The 17,132-nt window shown below is 42.3% G+C and overlaps 1 protein-coding gene across 1 annotated transcript in view; it reads left to right on the top strand.

Annotated features, from left to right (window-relative positions):
- The window catches only part of PIEZO1 (piezo-type mechanosensitive ion channel component 1), a gene marked incomplete at its 5' end in the record, with an annotated part of 36,517 nt that overhangs the window by 2,435 nt on the left and 16,950 nt on the right, over positions 1–17,132 (top strand). Inside the window, 6 exons of the mRNA XM_008944209.1 lie at positions 1,097–1,162; positions 4,238–4,404; positions 7,540–7,715; positions 12,501–12,668; positions 14,904–15,293; positions 16,376–16,634. Of these exons, the coding sequence (XP_008942457.1) occupies positions 1,097–1,162; positions 4,238–4,404; positions 7,540–7,715; positions 12,501–12,668; positions 14,904–15,293; positions 16,376–16,634 (1,226 nt within the window). The remainder of the gene's footprint in view (positions 1–1,096; positions 1,163–4,237; positions 4,405–7,539; positions 7,716–12,500; positions 12,669–14,903; positions 15,294–16,375; positions 16,635–17,132) is intronic.

The raw sequence follows: 17,132 nt of genomic DNA, 5'->3' as shown, positions 1-17,132 counted from the left end.
AAGATCATCAAGTCCAACCATTGAGCCATTAGGGCTCTAAAGTCCTCTGCCAAAACAGATCAGAATCTGTCAGGGTTGGAAGGGACCACAAGGATCCCCCAGTTCCAACCCCTCTGCCATGAGCAGGGACACCTCCCACTAGATCAGGCTGCCCAGAGCCTCCTCCAGCCTGGCCTTAAAGACCCCCAGGGATGGGGCCTCAACCCCCTCCCTGGGCAACCCATTCCAGGGTCTCACCACTCTCATGGGGAAGAACTTCTTCCTCACATCCAGCCTGAATCTGCCCACTGCCAGCTTTGCCCCATTCCCCCAGTCCTGTTGTTACTCGATATCCTAAAGATGTGGGATGGATGTGTTTTCCATGGGGTTACAAGACATGCCCAAAACATTGATCCAATGTTTCTTACTCCCTAAATTTTTCTAGAGTTGCTCAAAGTCTCTCATTTTGAGGATGAATTCCTGTGTGTTCCCAGGGAGTTGTCCATGTGGCAGATTTGAGTTGAGAACTGTTGTGTGAGGAAGCTCCTGAGGAGCTGTAGTTCATGGGGAGCTGTAAGAAAAATTCAATTAAATAGCCACATATTATTTTCCTTTTGCCACATTTCCCAGATTGTTCCCTAAAGATGCTGGAGTTGATAGGTGAGGAAGAATATCAAGAAGTATTTTTCACTTTCTATGTGGTGCTCACTGAGGAACCCCAACACCCATGAACTCCTCAATTCACAGGGAATTCAGCAGGCAGCACAAGGAAAACATTCAAATGTTAATAGGGTTTTACTGGCACTGTAAAATCATTCATACCTCTGAAAAAAATACTAGTTTAGTGGTTCATCTCTCTTCATCTTTTGCTCCTTTTATAAACAATAGAAATTCAGAAGCTTTGCCAATCAGGATGGATGGGGAAGAGGGGGACCCATTTGGGCTGAATCAGCTGGACTTTTCCTCCACCAGAGGCATCTTCTCATGTTGAAATGAGGGAGGTTTATCAATTGATTGCTGCCCCTGAAGCTGTAGCTGCAGTTTTTGGCTATCAGACAGATGTACACCCCACTTCTGTAGGTGTAGCACTCACCTTGTCCCTCCTCCTTTGCAATAGGTGGTAATGATGCAGACTGTGAAGACAGTGAAGAGGAACCTGTCAAGAAGAAATCTGATGGGCCAGGTATGAGGCTTGAAAGAGGGTTTCTCTGCTGTGACAATGCAGTTGTGACCAGATGTAAGCAGCACATCACAGAGGCAGCGTTGCAGGGATCCAAAGGCTTGCTTAAAACCCCACAAAATCCACTGTAACCTGTTCAGTGAGAACTTCCTGACTCCTTCCAGCTTTTCAGCTGCCAGATTTACAAATCCTGAGCCTAGGAACTTCTACTTCTGGACTCTGCTCACCCATTCAGCAAGGTGCAATCCTCTCCTCTCTAAAAAAAAATGGTATTTTCCCAATCTTACCCCTTCTCAATCATAGTCACTTAAGGATGCTCTGCACAGCAGAAGAAATGCCAGCAGTTTGTGAGAAAATTTTCCTGCAAAGAAGTGTAATAGGTCATAAATCTCAGCTTGATTCTTTGTTTCTGACTGGAATGAAAGGGAAAAAAGACTCCTCTTAAAGAAGTCCTCATTGTGGCTTACATTGAGTGAGAGGTTGTCTTCAAAAGCTGGTTTTGTTCTCTATTTAAAGTTTATTCCCATGGTTCCAGTTAGAAAAGTAACCCTGAGTGAGCCACAGGGTAGAAGGTGTTACAAGGAGGTGGGTGATGTAATTTCTTCCTCACAAGTGGTCTCAAATAAGCTGCCTTGCCATAGTTTGGGGTTTTTTTGGTGGGGTTTTGGGGACTGTTTTAGTTGCTGCTTCATGGCAATGCAGTTCCCTGGGATAAAACACTGAAGTGAATCACTCAAATGGATTTCTAGGGAAATACTCTTGATGCTACACAGGGAATTAGTGGAAGAGAAGGAGGCTTATTATTATTTTTAGATTGGAAATAGTTCATTTAAGGTGGTTTATGTTTTTGTTGAAACACTTTAACCATTCCTGGGTAAAATTTGTTAAATAAAATGGTGGGGAAAATTAGACAGTAATTGTGAACAGAGCATTAGTATCATAATTAACCTTGGATCAAATCCTGTCTCACGTCCTCAGGCAGAGGGGAAGCCTTCTCTGCAATTCACCCCTGAAGTTAGAATAACACTACCTGCAGAAAATAAATATTTGTTTCCCTTTTTGAAGAGGCTTAGATGCAATCGAGCCTGAAAAGATTCTTTTTTTTTAAGTTTTGGAGAAGAGCAAAGCTGCCAGAGCATCTCCAGCATCATTCAAAATGAATACTAACTCCCCTCCACCCCCAGAGAGAAAAAATGACCTTTCAGATAAGGCTGGAAGTGCTTGGCAAAGCACTGTGGTGAGACTAGGGCATGCCAGTGGTGGGCAGTAATGAAGATAATTTTCACCTCAGAGCTGCCATTCTCCTGAGGTAGAAATTAGAGAGGAAGAGTGTGGGTTAAAAAAGAATGTTTGTGTTGTATGCTTTTGTGGATGAGTTTTGTTTCCTTGGAACCTATTCATAATATTATCTAGAATTCAAAGGAATTAAAAGCTCCTTGAAATAGAAACAACCTTACATTTAATTTCCAATGGCAAGGTTTCCTTCGTTTCCACACCTGCAAGTTGGAATAGGAGAGAATAAAATTTAAGTATAGAATCATAGAATTTAAGTTGGGAGGGATGTTTAAAGGTCATCTAGTCCAACCCCCCTGCAGGGAGCAGGGACATCTGCAGCTAGAGCAGGTTGCTCAGAGCCTTGTCCAACCTGGTCTGGGATGTTTCCATCTTTCCATCATCCATCTGGGACATTTGGTTCTACCACCTCTCTGGGGTAGATAAACCATAGAATATCTCCAGTTGTAAACTACACCAGAAAAGCCTGGAGGGGAAAAAAAAAAAGGGCAAAATATTATTGAAATAATTATATGCCTAAGTGCAGGTGGCTCAATGCTCTTCAGTTCAGAGAGAGCAGCCCAGTTCCCTGGCATTGCTCAGCTAAATGGTACATTTTGCCACTTCAGCCCCTGCTTCACAGGAATGCACCATGAATGGTTTTATTTCCTTAGTTTCTGTGGAGGTACAGCCCTGCCTGCACACCCACAGCCGTGTGCATGTTCCTCCCTAGGAGACCTTTTGCCTTTATTACAGCTTCACCTTTGCCTTCTCTGCAAGGAGTAAATGCACAAAGGTTTTCGTGCCATCTTGTGGTACAGCTAAGAAGTGAGGTGGTGGAAATGTGCTTTAGCACAGAAGTACACTCATTAGTATCTACATCAGATATTTTGTCCCTGCACGACAAATTAGGGGCATTTTTTTGATTATTTTTTAGGCTAGTTACTCTAAAATTGATCTTTATAGTAGGGACAACTACCTCCAGAACTAAGTTGGAGAGAGATGTGTTAGTCTTTGTGCAAGGCTACAGAACAACAGTGGTGTGGTCTGTGTGCTTGTGAGGGGAAGAAAAATAAGCTGAAAGTGCTGCTTTTGGGGTGAGAAATGCAGTGGCAAAGGAACTAATGAAATGAGAAATGAGCAGCTTTATTCTCAAGTTATTATGGATATAAACTCCTAAGCCTTAAAAGAGTTTTGGCAAAAAAAAAAGGTGCAAGAGGAATGTTTTAGAAATGATTGATATGATTTGTCCTAGTTGATCTGAGATCATTGATGACAGAGTGCAGCCTATTTAAATTAAGAAGAAAAAGGGGCTTTGGAAAGAGTCAAAACAGAGAGGTGTGTTTAGGAGGTTGGGAAGGTGGATGAGACTCAAAGACTGTTTAGGCTAACTGCAGGTTAGACTAAAACTCAGCTAAGCAAAGCTCAAGCAAACTGTGCAGAGAGAAAAGCACACAAATAAATAGAGAGGTAAGGGGCACAAATCTCTGAGTTTCATTTTGGAGCCCTGTGAGTACAATGTCTTTCTAAAATCAGGGGCTGTTTATATGACTAGTGATCGTAGGGCCAGGGAGTTACAGGCTGGAAAAAGGATTCCAGATGATAAGCCTAGACACAGAGGCAGGAAAATGTCCCAGACAGCCAAAAGGCCTCCAGCCCTCTTCAGAGATTCCTTACTATGACAAAATCTTGCAGCCTGGTTTATTCCTATTAGTCACTAAAGGAAAAATTAATCTAACTCCAAGCTGAAATACAGTGAAAGATCTTCGCCTCCATTAACTCCCTGTTGCTTTTGCTCTCCCTCAGATAACATCATCAAGAGGATATTTAATATCTTAAAGTTCACTTGGGTCCTTTTCTTGGCCACACTAGACAGTTTTACAGCTTGGCTTAATTCCATCTCAAGAGAACACATTGACATCTCCACCGTGCTGAGAATCGAGCGCTGTATGCTGACCAGGGAGATTAAGAAGGTAACACCTTTGGGGGCTTTTTTTTTGGGTCTGCTAATGCCATTTCCAGCTCAGTGAAAAAGCAAATGAAAGGTTGTCTTCTTCAGATCACTGTGTTGAGGAGAAAAACGATGAAAATCTCATTTATATCTTCACGTTAAAAATAGAGCTGGGATTTTTTGCTGCTTACTGGTTTGTAAATCAAATACTTGTGTAATACAATTACCAATCTACATTTACTAAATCAGATACTTGTAAATCAAATACTTGTTGTAAATCAGATACTCGTCGTAAATCAAATGATCTACATTTACTAAATCAGATACTTGTTGTAAATCAAATACTTGTTGCAAATCAGATACAAAAATCAATATTTGATTTATTATCTGGACATGCAACAGATAATTGGAAAAGAAATTCTTTGAGAGGTGGATATAAGCATCTGGCTGAAACACTCCTGTGATGAAGTGTGGTTTTGAGGGGACAGGACAGACTGAAGTAGAGAGGGGAAGCTGTATTTTAAACAGCTCAAAAATGACCTCAGTCTGCATAATTCAGTCCTTCTTTGTAGACCAGCTTGCCTTGGAAGCGACCAACAACACACAGACATAATTTTCTTCACTCATTATGAAGCTCTGTGGTCCTTCCCTAGCTAATATATTAGGAAACCCCATTATTTTCAAAAATCAGTGTTGATAGTGTCACTAGAAATGTATTTAGATCTTCAGAAAGCAAGGATGTGATACCTTAAAGTTGGATGAAGCTCTTGTTTTAAGCACTGGAATTTTTATATGTCACTAGCTACCCAAATATTTCTGGAAAACTGGTACAGAAGCCTCATTTTTAGTCCTTTCCAGCTTTTGTTGAAAACTTTGGACACTCTCGGAGATGAATAGGTTGAAAAGGTCAATAACACATTGATCTTGGCCTGAATGAAGCCCCATATTGCTTGGCCACTGTTGATGTCTTGCCAGCATGATAAGCAGGCTACCCAGGACCCCAGGAGGTTCCAGAGGCAGCAGTTCTTGGTCAGAGGACCAAGACCTCTAAGGCTAACAAAAGCTGACATAAAGCCTGTCATTAGGTTTCTACACTTTAGTTTATTTTTCCCTATTTCTGCATTTCTTGCCATTTTTTACAAAGTCACTCCATTTTATCAAGTTCTTCAGCAGTACTTTGGTCAACTTTACATTTGAAGATCCCAGATACTCTTTTTTTTCATCTCCCAAGTTTATCACGTGGCTGTTTTCCTGCTTACATAGATTATTTCTGAATATCCTGGACTCTAAAGCTCCTTGGGGGAACCAAGCAATGACCTTCTTCCTTTGTAAAGAAAAAAACCATTTGCTTGTGCCCTTTGTCTCCTGCCTTTTAATGCAGGATAAGTACAGGAGGTAGATGTAGTCTGCTTTATTCCCTGGCCACTTCATTTCTTACAAGGGTCACTCAGGATCACTCCTGAAGCCATGTTTAAGGGTTGGTGTTACCTTCTCTTCTCTTTGACCTGTTGGTTTCTGCAGATCTCCTGAGTGAGCACCTCAGTGCTCAGGTTGTTTTTTTTCCCCCTCAGGTTTCTCTTTTATAAAATAATTCCTCAGCCATTCCATGGGATTCAAATGATTCCATTGGGAACACTGGTGACTTTTTCTGCAGCAATGAGGGATGTAAAAAATTTGGTCTTTTCTTCTCCTGTTGCCCTAGTTCCCACCTCTTGTCCTTTATCCCAGGCCTGCAGATGACCCATAATGTGTTGTGTACCATCATTCCTAAGGCAAACTGTCCTAATGGCACAAACATTCATTACTGCAGAAGCAGCTCAACTTGTCATCAAACAATCCTAATTAAAAACCAGAGTTTCAGATTTTCTTCTTCAGATTTTTATTTTTTTGACAAACCTTCATGTTTTGAAACTTTTATATTTGGGACAGTGGAGAGAATCAGAGTTGAAATGCTAGTAACTAGTGATATTAGTGAAGGGAATAGGGGCATTATTTTAGAGTGCTTTTATAATTTTAGCTGGAAAAAGTCCTTGCATAAGGCTTCAAGGCAGAAAAAAAGACTGTTGAAGAATAGCAATCTTCTCTCAGCCTATCTTCTCAAGTCAAAGCAACTGCTAGTGGAACGAGTTGGACGTGGTTCTGCCTAAGAACAGGCTATAAAATTCTCAGCTTTAATCTTATGACAGACCTTTAGGATTCTGATTGCAGTATCATGGCCAGAAGGACTTGATTCTGTGCCCAGATGTGGGCCGACAGTTCATAAAACCATCCCTTTGTGAACTTGCTTCATCTTGAATTCACAGAGAAAGAGGAAAGGTCTTCAGTGCATTTTTCACAGTGTTCCAGCTGTATCCAGGCTTCATGAATAACATCTCATTTTGAGACAGTAGCAAGAAGTTAGATCAGTTTGTACATCTCCAGTTTCTATTTGTTTTAAACCATCCCTTTGTGAACTTGCTTCGTCTTGAATTCACAGAGAAAGAGGAAAGGTCTTCAGTGCATTTTTCCCAGTGTTCCAGCTGTATCCAGGCTTCATGAATAACATCTCATTTTGAGACAGTAACAAGTTAGGTCAGTTTGTACATCTACTGTTTCCATTTGTTTTGAAGAAAACTGCTAGTGACCACTAAGAAGGTGTATTCCTGTTTTAGTCAGTGAAGATACCCAAGATATTACAAAAATTGCTGCAGTACTGGTTGAGTCATGGTCCCAGCCCACTCCTCCTCTTCATGCTGAATGATCTGCAGCCCATCCAGCAATTTCATTGGCTATATGTAGCCTATAATCACTTAGGTTGCTCCAGTTTTGCTTGAAAACCCAACATGTTGTGACATGCTGTAAATCATGGAATCATAGAATGGTTTGGGTTGGAAGGGAACTTTAAAGGTCATCTAGTCCAACCCCCCTGAAGTCAGCAGGGAGCAGGTTGCTCAGAGCCCCATCCAACCTCACCTGGAAGGTTTCCAGGGATGGGGCTTCTACCACCAAGTCAGAATCTGAGTGGCACTCTGAAAAGGAAGGAGTGGGAGGTTATTATTTACTAGGAAGCTGTTTGAACAGTCCTTAATTTGTTCCTTGATGAATGAGAAGAGGAACAATTCCTCAAAGAATGTCCCTGCTCCCTGCCATCCATCTCTACCTCTGCTCTCTTCCACAGGGGAACGTTCCAACGCGGGAGAGCATCCACATGTATTACCAGAACCACATGATGAAACTTTCCAAGGAGTCAGGCCTGGACTCCATTGATAAAAATCCCAGTCAAGCTTCTGGTTTGCAAGCATCTGAAAGAATGGATAGTTTAGATTCAGCAGCTTCTCGTGACAGTATCTCCAGGTATTGTTTTCATATTGGTTTGTGAAGGATGGATCATGCCATAGATATAATTTTAGGTTGTCTCTAAGTACTGATGAACTTTCTAATCAGTTTTGATTCCTCTTTTTGATTTATCCGTGCCATTTTAATGATGAAAACTCTGTATGTTACTATTCCTTTATAGGGGTGGACTCAGTTGTTGGCTTAACTCCTTTTTCCCCTGCATGACTACCCCACTGCTTTTGTTTTCCCCTAGAATTAGGAGTCATGGACAGGGGTTCTGATCTTGTAAAAAGCCATGGAAAGTAAGAGCCTGCTGAGGATGCTTTTGGGATGCTGTTCTAGGAATTCAGGCACGGAGTTTGGGGAACAGTCATTGTGTCTTTGTAAAAGAAGCTGTTGTCTGTTGCCCACAAATCTCAAAAGGCTTTGAATCGAGAAAGAGGCTGGTGTGGGGAGAGAAAACATCCCCCTCTGGTACACACAGAGCAAAGCTCACCTTGAGAGCCTGATTTCCTGACTGCTATGGTTATAGGCCAGCTGAGAGACACAGCTTGGGGATCAAATCCCCATTCCAGTTCAGGAAAACCACCTTCCTCCTCCTTTTCTGAAGGCAGATGCCATCAAGCCCCTTGCCAAAACTACCAGAGATGGTGTTTGATGCTCCCAGCAAACTCCATAGCTTCTGTGTACAAGAAACTCTGCTTAGCTTTTACTAATGACAGATGGGTAGTTAGCAGAGTGAAAATAATGAGGGCTTGTCTTCCTTGCTGATGTTATTGAAGCACAAGTGTCCGTGAGTAGTCTGCTTCAACAAAACATCCACACCTTGCTCCCCAGGGTGAGCACTGGCCTTGGAGAGGTTCCCTCCAGTAAAAACACCAAATCCAAGCAAATCTGGCTCAGTGGCCAGCGACCCAACTAAGCAACACCTCTGTGTTTTGTCTCCAAGTTTTATTGGGAGTCAAGTGACGTGAGAAAAATGTGAAGCCAAATTCTATTCCCAGCTCGCTTGGAGCCACTGGGATATCCACAGGGCAGAATTTAACCCCACAAAGTTCACCCTCCCCTCAAGAAAGAATAATAGTATCAGTCCTGCTTTCTGAAAACATTTGGGTCACACCGTTTACTATAAATAGGATTTATCATTATGATGCAATCATGTGAGCAAGAAATTTAATTGTTAACAATGCCAAAGGGAATTATAAAAAATAAAAACCAATCTTGCCATTTTCCTGTGTAAATCCTTCCTCTTCCATGGGTTGGGTTGAGCTCCACTTATGAGTTCGTTGGGTTTTTTCCAGAATAACCACCCACTTTTCACCCTGCTTTGAGCATAATGACACATTTAAAGGCTCTTTTTAAACTCAAAAGAATTCAGTGATTCTGTGGAGCTGCTTTCCAAAGTGAAATCTTTCCCATGTGTTACTGTCATCTCTGTTTCCTCAGAAGATGTCACAGGACCTATCAACAGAGGCACAGCAGAGGCACTATTATGACCAATTTCTCTAATCTCAAATTCTTTTTCTGGTCACAAACAGTCAAATATTCTTGCACTGAGAGCATCCACAAATTGTGCCCATCTGCTCTAAGAGTAATGACCTGTAATTAGAGGAAGCAAAACCGAGTCTGTTGATTGACTGATAATGCCATCTCTTTATTGGAGCACCCTTCCATCTCTCTTCCTGGGACTACAGAAGTGCTTATGAGCATTCTTTAGAAACATGAAATGTTTTAAGCTTCATGTGAGTTCCTTAGGGGAGCTTTTTTAATTGCCCAAAGGAGAGAAAGGAGCATTTTACCTTTCAAAGTAATGATTTCCAGCAAATGTAAAAGCAGCTAAGGCAATCTGAAGCACCCCTGTGACCATGGATCTAGGATTGCAATGGAAAACTTTTGGGAAGTGGCAAAGGGTTTCTAGTCAGCATTCTGGTTATCCTTCTTTGGTTGCCCTACACAAAGTTCTGCCATGGAGGTTAGGTCCATGAGTGAGGTGAGCATGTCTGGAAGTACACAGGGCTGCAGAAGGCACAGAAGTTATTCCATTATAACATATTCCTTGGGACTCAAATTACTGTAGGTGTCTGCTCCGTGCTCTTAACACTGGATTTCCAGAGAGAACCTCTAAAAGGAGGTTTTTTTATATAAATACCCTCATGTATGCTAAAGACAAAGTGGGCCAGGAGGAGAAGAGACTGATATTGGTCCTTAAGCAGCAGGAGGGGTTGGGAGGTAGCATGGTAGAGCATTGGTAGAGTTCTTTCTCTAAACATAGGTCCTAAGTCAGATTTGAGGAGATCCAAAGTGTAGTAGCTCATAAAGGTAACACCAGTCAGTAACCAGCCCATGGACAGGAAAAAAATCCCAGAAAAATTTGTAAGTCATCCCTTAAACTAATAAATTCTCTGGGAAGGGTAAATTTTTTTTAGCAAAAAGGAAAGTCCTAAAGTAAGAAACTTCCCACTCACCGAGGATAAAAACATCTCTATTACATATATCCTCATTTGAAATGGATTTGATCAACTTTTTATATAAAATGCTTGGACTGGGGGCTTTTAATGAACATTTGATTGAAAATTCCTGGTCCTCAAATGTTTTCAAGAAGCTAATGCTTTTCAAGGACATGACTTTGAAAAGTCACTCAGGAAGATATACTTGAATTAAAGTTATGTGATGGGCCATGACTGAGTCAACCTCAACTTTACCAAGTGTAGATGTCTCCACTTCATTGCTGTTCTCACTTCTTCCATGTTCAGAAGCATGTTCCTCAAGTGCATAAGGAATATGCAGACTGTGCTACAGGTGTCATCTCAGACACATCTCCTAACATTTAAGGATACAGAGCAGCTAATGATGATTCATCCTTCATCTGAAACAGCTTTTTGCACCAAAATTTTGGCAGGGACTCCATCAGGGCAAATGTTTTTATCTCTTGGGATTCATAGCTGGGTTTTCTGTGATTTTTCTGGGGCCTAGGTCATGACTTAGTTGTTTTGGAGGACAGCTGGCTTGTGTTTCTTCTCTTGAAAATATATGAACAGTGCTACGTTGACTTCAACAGCTGCTCTGCTTAAGGCCCTTGGAAGGTTCCCTTTGAACAATGTCTTCATTTAAAACACTTCAACAGCTTAGTGAGAGGTGTTGCTCTTGAAAAAAATAAAGTCAGCCCTGGAGATGTAAAATGACACGTGGATAACACCACAGCACCCAGACAGAAAGGTCATCTGCAAAAACAGGTTCTCTGCTCCCCCCCACCTCCCTAAATTTTAGCCCCAAAGCCTCACTGACAGCACAAGAGCCTGGCTGTACTCCATAGGTGTAGGTGCAAAGGGAAAGGATCTCCCTCCTCAACCCCAAAAGTCACTACCATGGAGCTCCAGCTGATTTCCATGCTCCTGAATCAGGTCCCTCTTAGTCCATCCCATCACCAAAAGCCCATCAGTGAGTGTCAGCCTGGGAATAACTGCTTCCTCCCTCCACGTTTTGCTGGTTTCATCCCCATTTTCCTCAAGGCAATAACTGCAAGCTGTCACTTCAGGCCAGCAGGCTTTTTTTTTAACTCACTTCCAACTAGCAAGACCAAAGTAAGACAGCAAATGTCTTTGCACCTCCCTTCTGACCTCTCCCCTTTCTCTGCACCCCTGGACCAACATCATCCTTGCCAAGGAAGTAAATCCCCTGCTGCTGCTGCTCAGGTGTGACACAGATGGAGTCAAAAGAAGAAAAGCTGAGCATAAATCCTGTATTTTGGGGTCCTTTCTTCTCTCATTCTATCCCAGAGACTCAGGCAGGTCACTGCATGCATTAAACCACCAGGTCCCTCAATTTATTTCATATACATCTGTGGTTTTCAATGATTTTTACAGGGGAAATGGTGCTTTTACCTACCATATGTCATGAATGTATTTGCTCCTTTCCTGTTGCTGTGTTATGTGCTCGTATTTAATCGTGTACTTTCTTGCTCATAACTCATCCAGTTCTTCTCTCCAGAAACACATAAATGCTCAATATATGGTGTATGTCTCTGGTGTCCTGTTGTATTTGATAAGGGAAAGGAGATAAGGGTTTATTGTATCCATCTTTTCTTTCAAGACGTGCATGTTACCAATTTTGAAACCATTTTGAAGCTGCGGTTGAAATAAATGAAATCTTCTGGAAAGAATCATCAGGGCTTAGTCCTAAATATCAGAATAAAAGCCATCCCATGCAGAGCAGGTTATATTTGGCATGGATCTGCTGGCTAAGTAACATATCCGATTTGGCTCTTTGGTTTGGAAAGAAGATTAGCCAATGTCTGAGAGCTATTTTTTCTATTTGTGGAATATGAGCTTATTCCCTTTCAGGGAGCCCTTGAATTTTAGGAAATTGGCTTGTACCTGTGTAAAAAGGTTCAGTGCAGTACGTCGTTAATAAAAAAGAAGTTGTACGGAGCGGATCCCTTCCCAAAACACTTCTGGGGGGGTATTTGGGAGTTTGAGGGGGAAATAAAGGGAATCAAACCTCCTTGCCTAGGTAAGGTGGTGCCCTTGGAAAGCACGTAGAGCATTGCATTGGTTTCATAGAGAGAATATCTATGAAATACATGAATCATCTCTGAATAGATGGTCATCAACCTTCTCTAATGATCAATCCATGCATAGAAACGTGTTGACACGGCGACTCTAACCAAATCCTTATCTCCTCTCTGACCCTTTTCTCCTCTGTGTCAATGTGTTGCTGCATGGCGAGCGTGTCTGTTCTCTGAACCATGTCTCCAGGAATACCATTTGTCTTTAACACTGTCTTTGTAACTGTTTGCGCTGCTAGCTGCTACACTGAAGCAACCATGCTGTTCTCAAGGCAGTCAACCCTTGATGATTTAGATGGACCAGACACTGTTCCTAAAACAAGTGAGCGAGCTCGACCTAGGCTTCGTAAAATGCAGAGCATGGATATGTCCTCCTCATCAGCTGACAGTGGCAGTATAGTGTCAAGGTGCTTAACTCATGCATGCTTTGTTCACTCATTCCCCCACCCCGTTGGATTTACAGCCGTGGGCAGAACGTTGCCTTCACAGATAAGGTGGTTTGCATGGTTCATGGAAGCTTCACTCCTTTCTCTGTGGTGGCACGATCCCGAGGTTCAACATCAGGGTCATCCTCTAGGACTCGTTTGCTGTTTCACTGCCCATTCTGGTTTGGTTTCGTTTGGTTTTCATCCTTAATTCATGTGTTTTTTTAAAAGTCATTCCATTACGTTGCACTGGCCATCCGAAAACAGGCTAAGGTCTGTATTTATTCAGCTAAAAAAGTCTGATTTTCAGACTTACTGAGCTGATGGTTGTTCTTGTTAAAATTAGAAGCTGGAAGTGAAGTTTCTCAGCTCATCACTTAGCCTAAACGTGAACCTAGATGTCTTAATTTTAGATACAAAGATAGGCAAACGTTGGCCCTGCTCTTTCAATTTTTAGTTTTCCCCATATAGAAAAGATTGTAGAATCCATTTTGATTACTTGACAAATCTATTTTGATTACTTTACAAATCTGTTTTGATTACTTTACAAATCTATTTTGATTACTTTACAAATCTGTTTTGATTATTAATCTGTTTTGATTACTTTACGAATCTATTTTGATTACTTTATTAATCTATTTTGATTACTTTACGAATCTATTTTGATTACTTTACGAATCTATTTTGATTACCATTGATTTACAGTCTGTGAGGTGCTGGAATTAAGAAAAGGATAAAAAAAAATATGAAAAGATAGTGAATATTATTAATATCCAGTGCAAGGGAGGAGTATTCAGAGCCACTCACTTTTTAGCAGGTAAAAAATGGGGGTTTAGAGGACATGTGGAAACAGCGTTTCAACTAACATTATAAATATGAATTTTGTGGCATATTTGATCCTTCTTTTTCAGAGTTTAAAGCAGTTTACGAATTTTTGGTGTTGTTTTTGAAGTGGTGGGATTTTAGGCTTTTGTGCATTGTCACCAGGATGAGTGCTACTGTGAATCACCAAAACACATCCTGTGTGACGGGGTTACATGTTCTGATTAAAAGCCTGCTAGAAATAGTCACCTACCACGGCCACACCAACTTTGGAAGCCATGGAAAAGAAAAAGAGGTGGAACTGAATTTTTAATTTAAGAGGTGGTAGTGCCAGTTCTGTAAAAGGTTGTACTTTAGGTGAAAACGTGGCCCCATTAATTTCACAGGAGCTATGTGAAATCTGGTTTTGTCTCTGCTGAGAGGCAAGAACATGCAGCCAACAAAAGACACTGAGTTGATGCCTATTGTCTAACCTGTGGAGGACTGGAATGGAGACTAGAAAGAGTGATATTTGAGGAGAGAGGTGAAAAAACTCTTATGGGAGATGAGAAGGGTGAAAGCAAAGCCAAGAAGATATTTTTTTTTGAATTATGGTGTCCAGATTCCCATCTGGAGTCCTCAAGCTTCATGCGTTTACAGCAGTTGGGACTGTTGAAGAGCAGAGATCATTAAGAGACAAAGTTATTGTGGACATGAAAAGCTGAGAATAAGCAAAATGAACAAGCAGAGAACTAAGCAGGGGGAATAGGAAGAGTAGAAAAAGAAAACAGGTACACACAGAAGAAAAGCAGGCAGGTAAGGTGAAAGTGAAGACTGTATGGAAGGACCTAGGGCAATCTGAAGGTAAGCAAGAGACCCTGAGACTGGGGCAGTGTTGTGATCTGGGTTGCATTTGGCCATCTTAGTGATTTCTTTGCTCTCTTTTTTGGCATCAGAGTTGATGTGTGTGTTCAGCTCACGTTCCTGTTGTCCACAGCCCCCACACAGGGGTTGTTAGAAGTTCAACAGGAACCCCATGGCTCCCTGTCCTTCACCATGGAGCATGTTTCAATAGATGTTAACAGCAAGTTTTGGTCAGAAAGTGTTTGAAGTGCTTTCCAAAAGCTAGTGTAGTTTCTCCTGATGGTGATATTACTTTGCCCTTTGCTGGTGTGAGAAGACAGGGAATCCTTGTGAGTCCACTGGGATGTCATTCAGGGGGGCAGATGGACCCAGATGGTCCATCTGTGTCAGAGGAGGTCATGATGATGTATTTTCTACCAGATCATATGAACTTGGAAGGCCTGGGAATGCAATGGGGTTGCTCAGCTCTCTATGTAAAGCTAAAATGAACAAACTTTGCTTGCTGGTGAGCCTTGCAAGCCTCAGCTCTCTCTCTTCATCCATCCCTGACAGTGAACCTACACAGGTCACCATGCTCTATTCTCGTCAGGGGACGACAGAAACGATCGAGGAGGTGGAAGGGGAGCACGAAGAGGAAGGAGCTCATGCTGCATCCAGGCCAGAGGAAGAGGAGGTGGAAGATTACAGCCTGGATTCAGAAGGAGCTGCCTACACTCCCGACACCGATGTCCCGTTGTACTCCACCGTGGACAGCAATGCAGAAGCTCCACCTTCCTACAGCAAAGCTGTCAGCTTCGAGCACCTACCCTTTGGCTCCCCAGATGATTCAGCTGGTAAGAGCCTCATGATGGTGAGCCCAGATGACAGTCGGATGGACAAGCTGGACACGATTCTCCCTCCACTGACCCACGAGCTAACGGCCAGCGAGCTGCTCCTCAACAAGTAAGGACCTCCAACAAGTCAAAAATATTGGTCCCAATCTGTGAAGTTTTGTCATTACTTGGAGTTTTTTGGCTCAGAATGAGCCTACAGTTTCTGATACAGACCCTACGCTGAGTTTGATTTAAGGGAAGAAGCTGTTGTTCTAATGACAGATCTCTAAAATGCTTCAAGTTGCTGTTGGAAAGAATCTCCTCATTCTCCCCAGACACCATACCTAATTGTTCCAATTAGCTTTGGATTTCTGTGCTGCAGTTGCCATGGGGTCAAGGGCTTTTCTAAATATTCGTTGTGGAGAGGGCTTCTCTTCTCCAGGCAGCTGTGATTTGAAATAAGTTTCCTCCAGGGCTATCTGGGAAAAAGTTCCTCCTTGAATTATTTTAGATTCCTGTAAGGGAAACTCTGACCTTTGGCAGAGGTTTTGTTTAAGCCAGGAGGAGCCAAGGGCTGTGTAGAGAGACCACCTTGCTCAGTGCTTTCCTAAGGGATGGGGTGCTCCCTTCTTTGCACTGAGGTGGGGATGGTGCTGCTGGACTTCTCCTGCTGCTTTCCAGCCTGACTCAGCTGGGGGAGAGCTTCCCAGGGCACAAGGGCAATATCTTCAACTGTAGAAAAAGCCTTTCAGCCTGACTGTATCTGGAGAGAGAGAGACTGAGGCTGTGCAGGTCTGACTTTGGAGCTGCAGTGTCTTTTCTTCTGGTTCCATAGTCATCTTTTGCTCTTCAGTGAGATCTCTTCTTCAGGCAAAGGCACTTTAGGAAAAGCAAAGAGAACTGTGAATACGTGAAGGTCATATGATGATTTCTTGCTGCCTTTTATATTTATTTGAGTTAGGTAAAGGGGAGAATATTGGATGCATCTAATGCTCAAAGGTAATTATTATGTTCTAACAGCAGAGCAGTGCTTTGAGTTATTTTGCCTGAATTGTTTTCTGAGCTTAAAATTGGGCTATTTGATAATACCAAATCTCTCCATTTTAACTCCATTGAACTCAGTAGCAGAATTTCTCACTTTTTGCAAAGGAAAAACAGCAGCACTTTGTGAAGTGCATTTTTGTTTCATTTGTGGCACCTTGCTCCTCACAGGATGTTTCACGACGACGAGCTGGAGGAGTCAGAGAAGTTCTACGTTGGTCAGCCTCGAGTCTTGCTCCTTATTTATGCCCTGTACAATACTCTGGTGGCCCGCTCAGAAATGGTGTGCTATTTTGTCATCATCCTTAACCACATGATCTCTGCCTCCATGATCACCTTGGTGCTTCCCATCCTCATATTCCTTTGGGCGATGCTCTCCGTTCCTCGGCCCAGCAAACGTTTCTGGATGACAGCCATTGTCTACACTGAGGTATGCTGCTGGTTTTCCAACCCCACGTCTAACACAGGAAAGTTGTGAGCTTTGCATGATGCCTTTTCTGGTTTTGATGTCTAGGATCAGGAGGTCCTCAGCCCTTCATATTCATGTCAATGTTTGCTGAAGTCCTCAGCACTTTCTCTGGTAGGAAAAGGTCTCGTGTGTGGTGTTCTTCATGGCAATGAGCAATGTTCTTCCTGGCATGTGAAGCAGTCACCACAACAGACCCTTTGCTACTCTAGGATTGGTGATCAACAGACAGTATATGCTGCTCATGGTATCTCAGGTACTTCTGAGCGTCATCTGTTGGAAAATGTTGATTGGCTTTATGAGTAAGGAAGTGTGAGATGTTGTTCCTCAGCAGCAGTGAATATTCTTGTTTATCTTCTCCTAAAACTGTCAGAGTAGTTGTGTTTCTCTCCTCTTAATGTCACGAGGCCATTCTATCTGCCATGCTTATAAAACACCCCAAGTGTGTTGTGTTTCTGAACA

The sequence above is a fragment of the Merops nubicus genome, unplaced genomic scaffold (assembly GCF_000691845.1).
Source record: "Merops nubicus isolate BGI_N331 unplaced genomic scaffold, ASM69184v1 scaffold1007, whole genome shotgun sequence".
NCBI lineage: Eukaryota > Metazoa > Chordata > Aves > Coraciiformes > Meropidae > Merops > Merops nubicus.
This window is presented reverse-complemented; position numbering and strand designations above follow the sequence as displayed.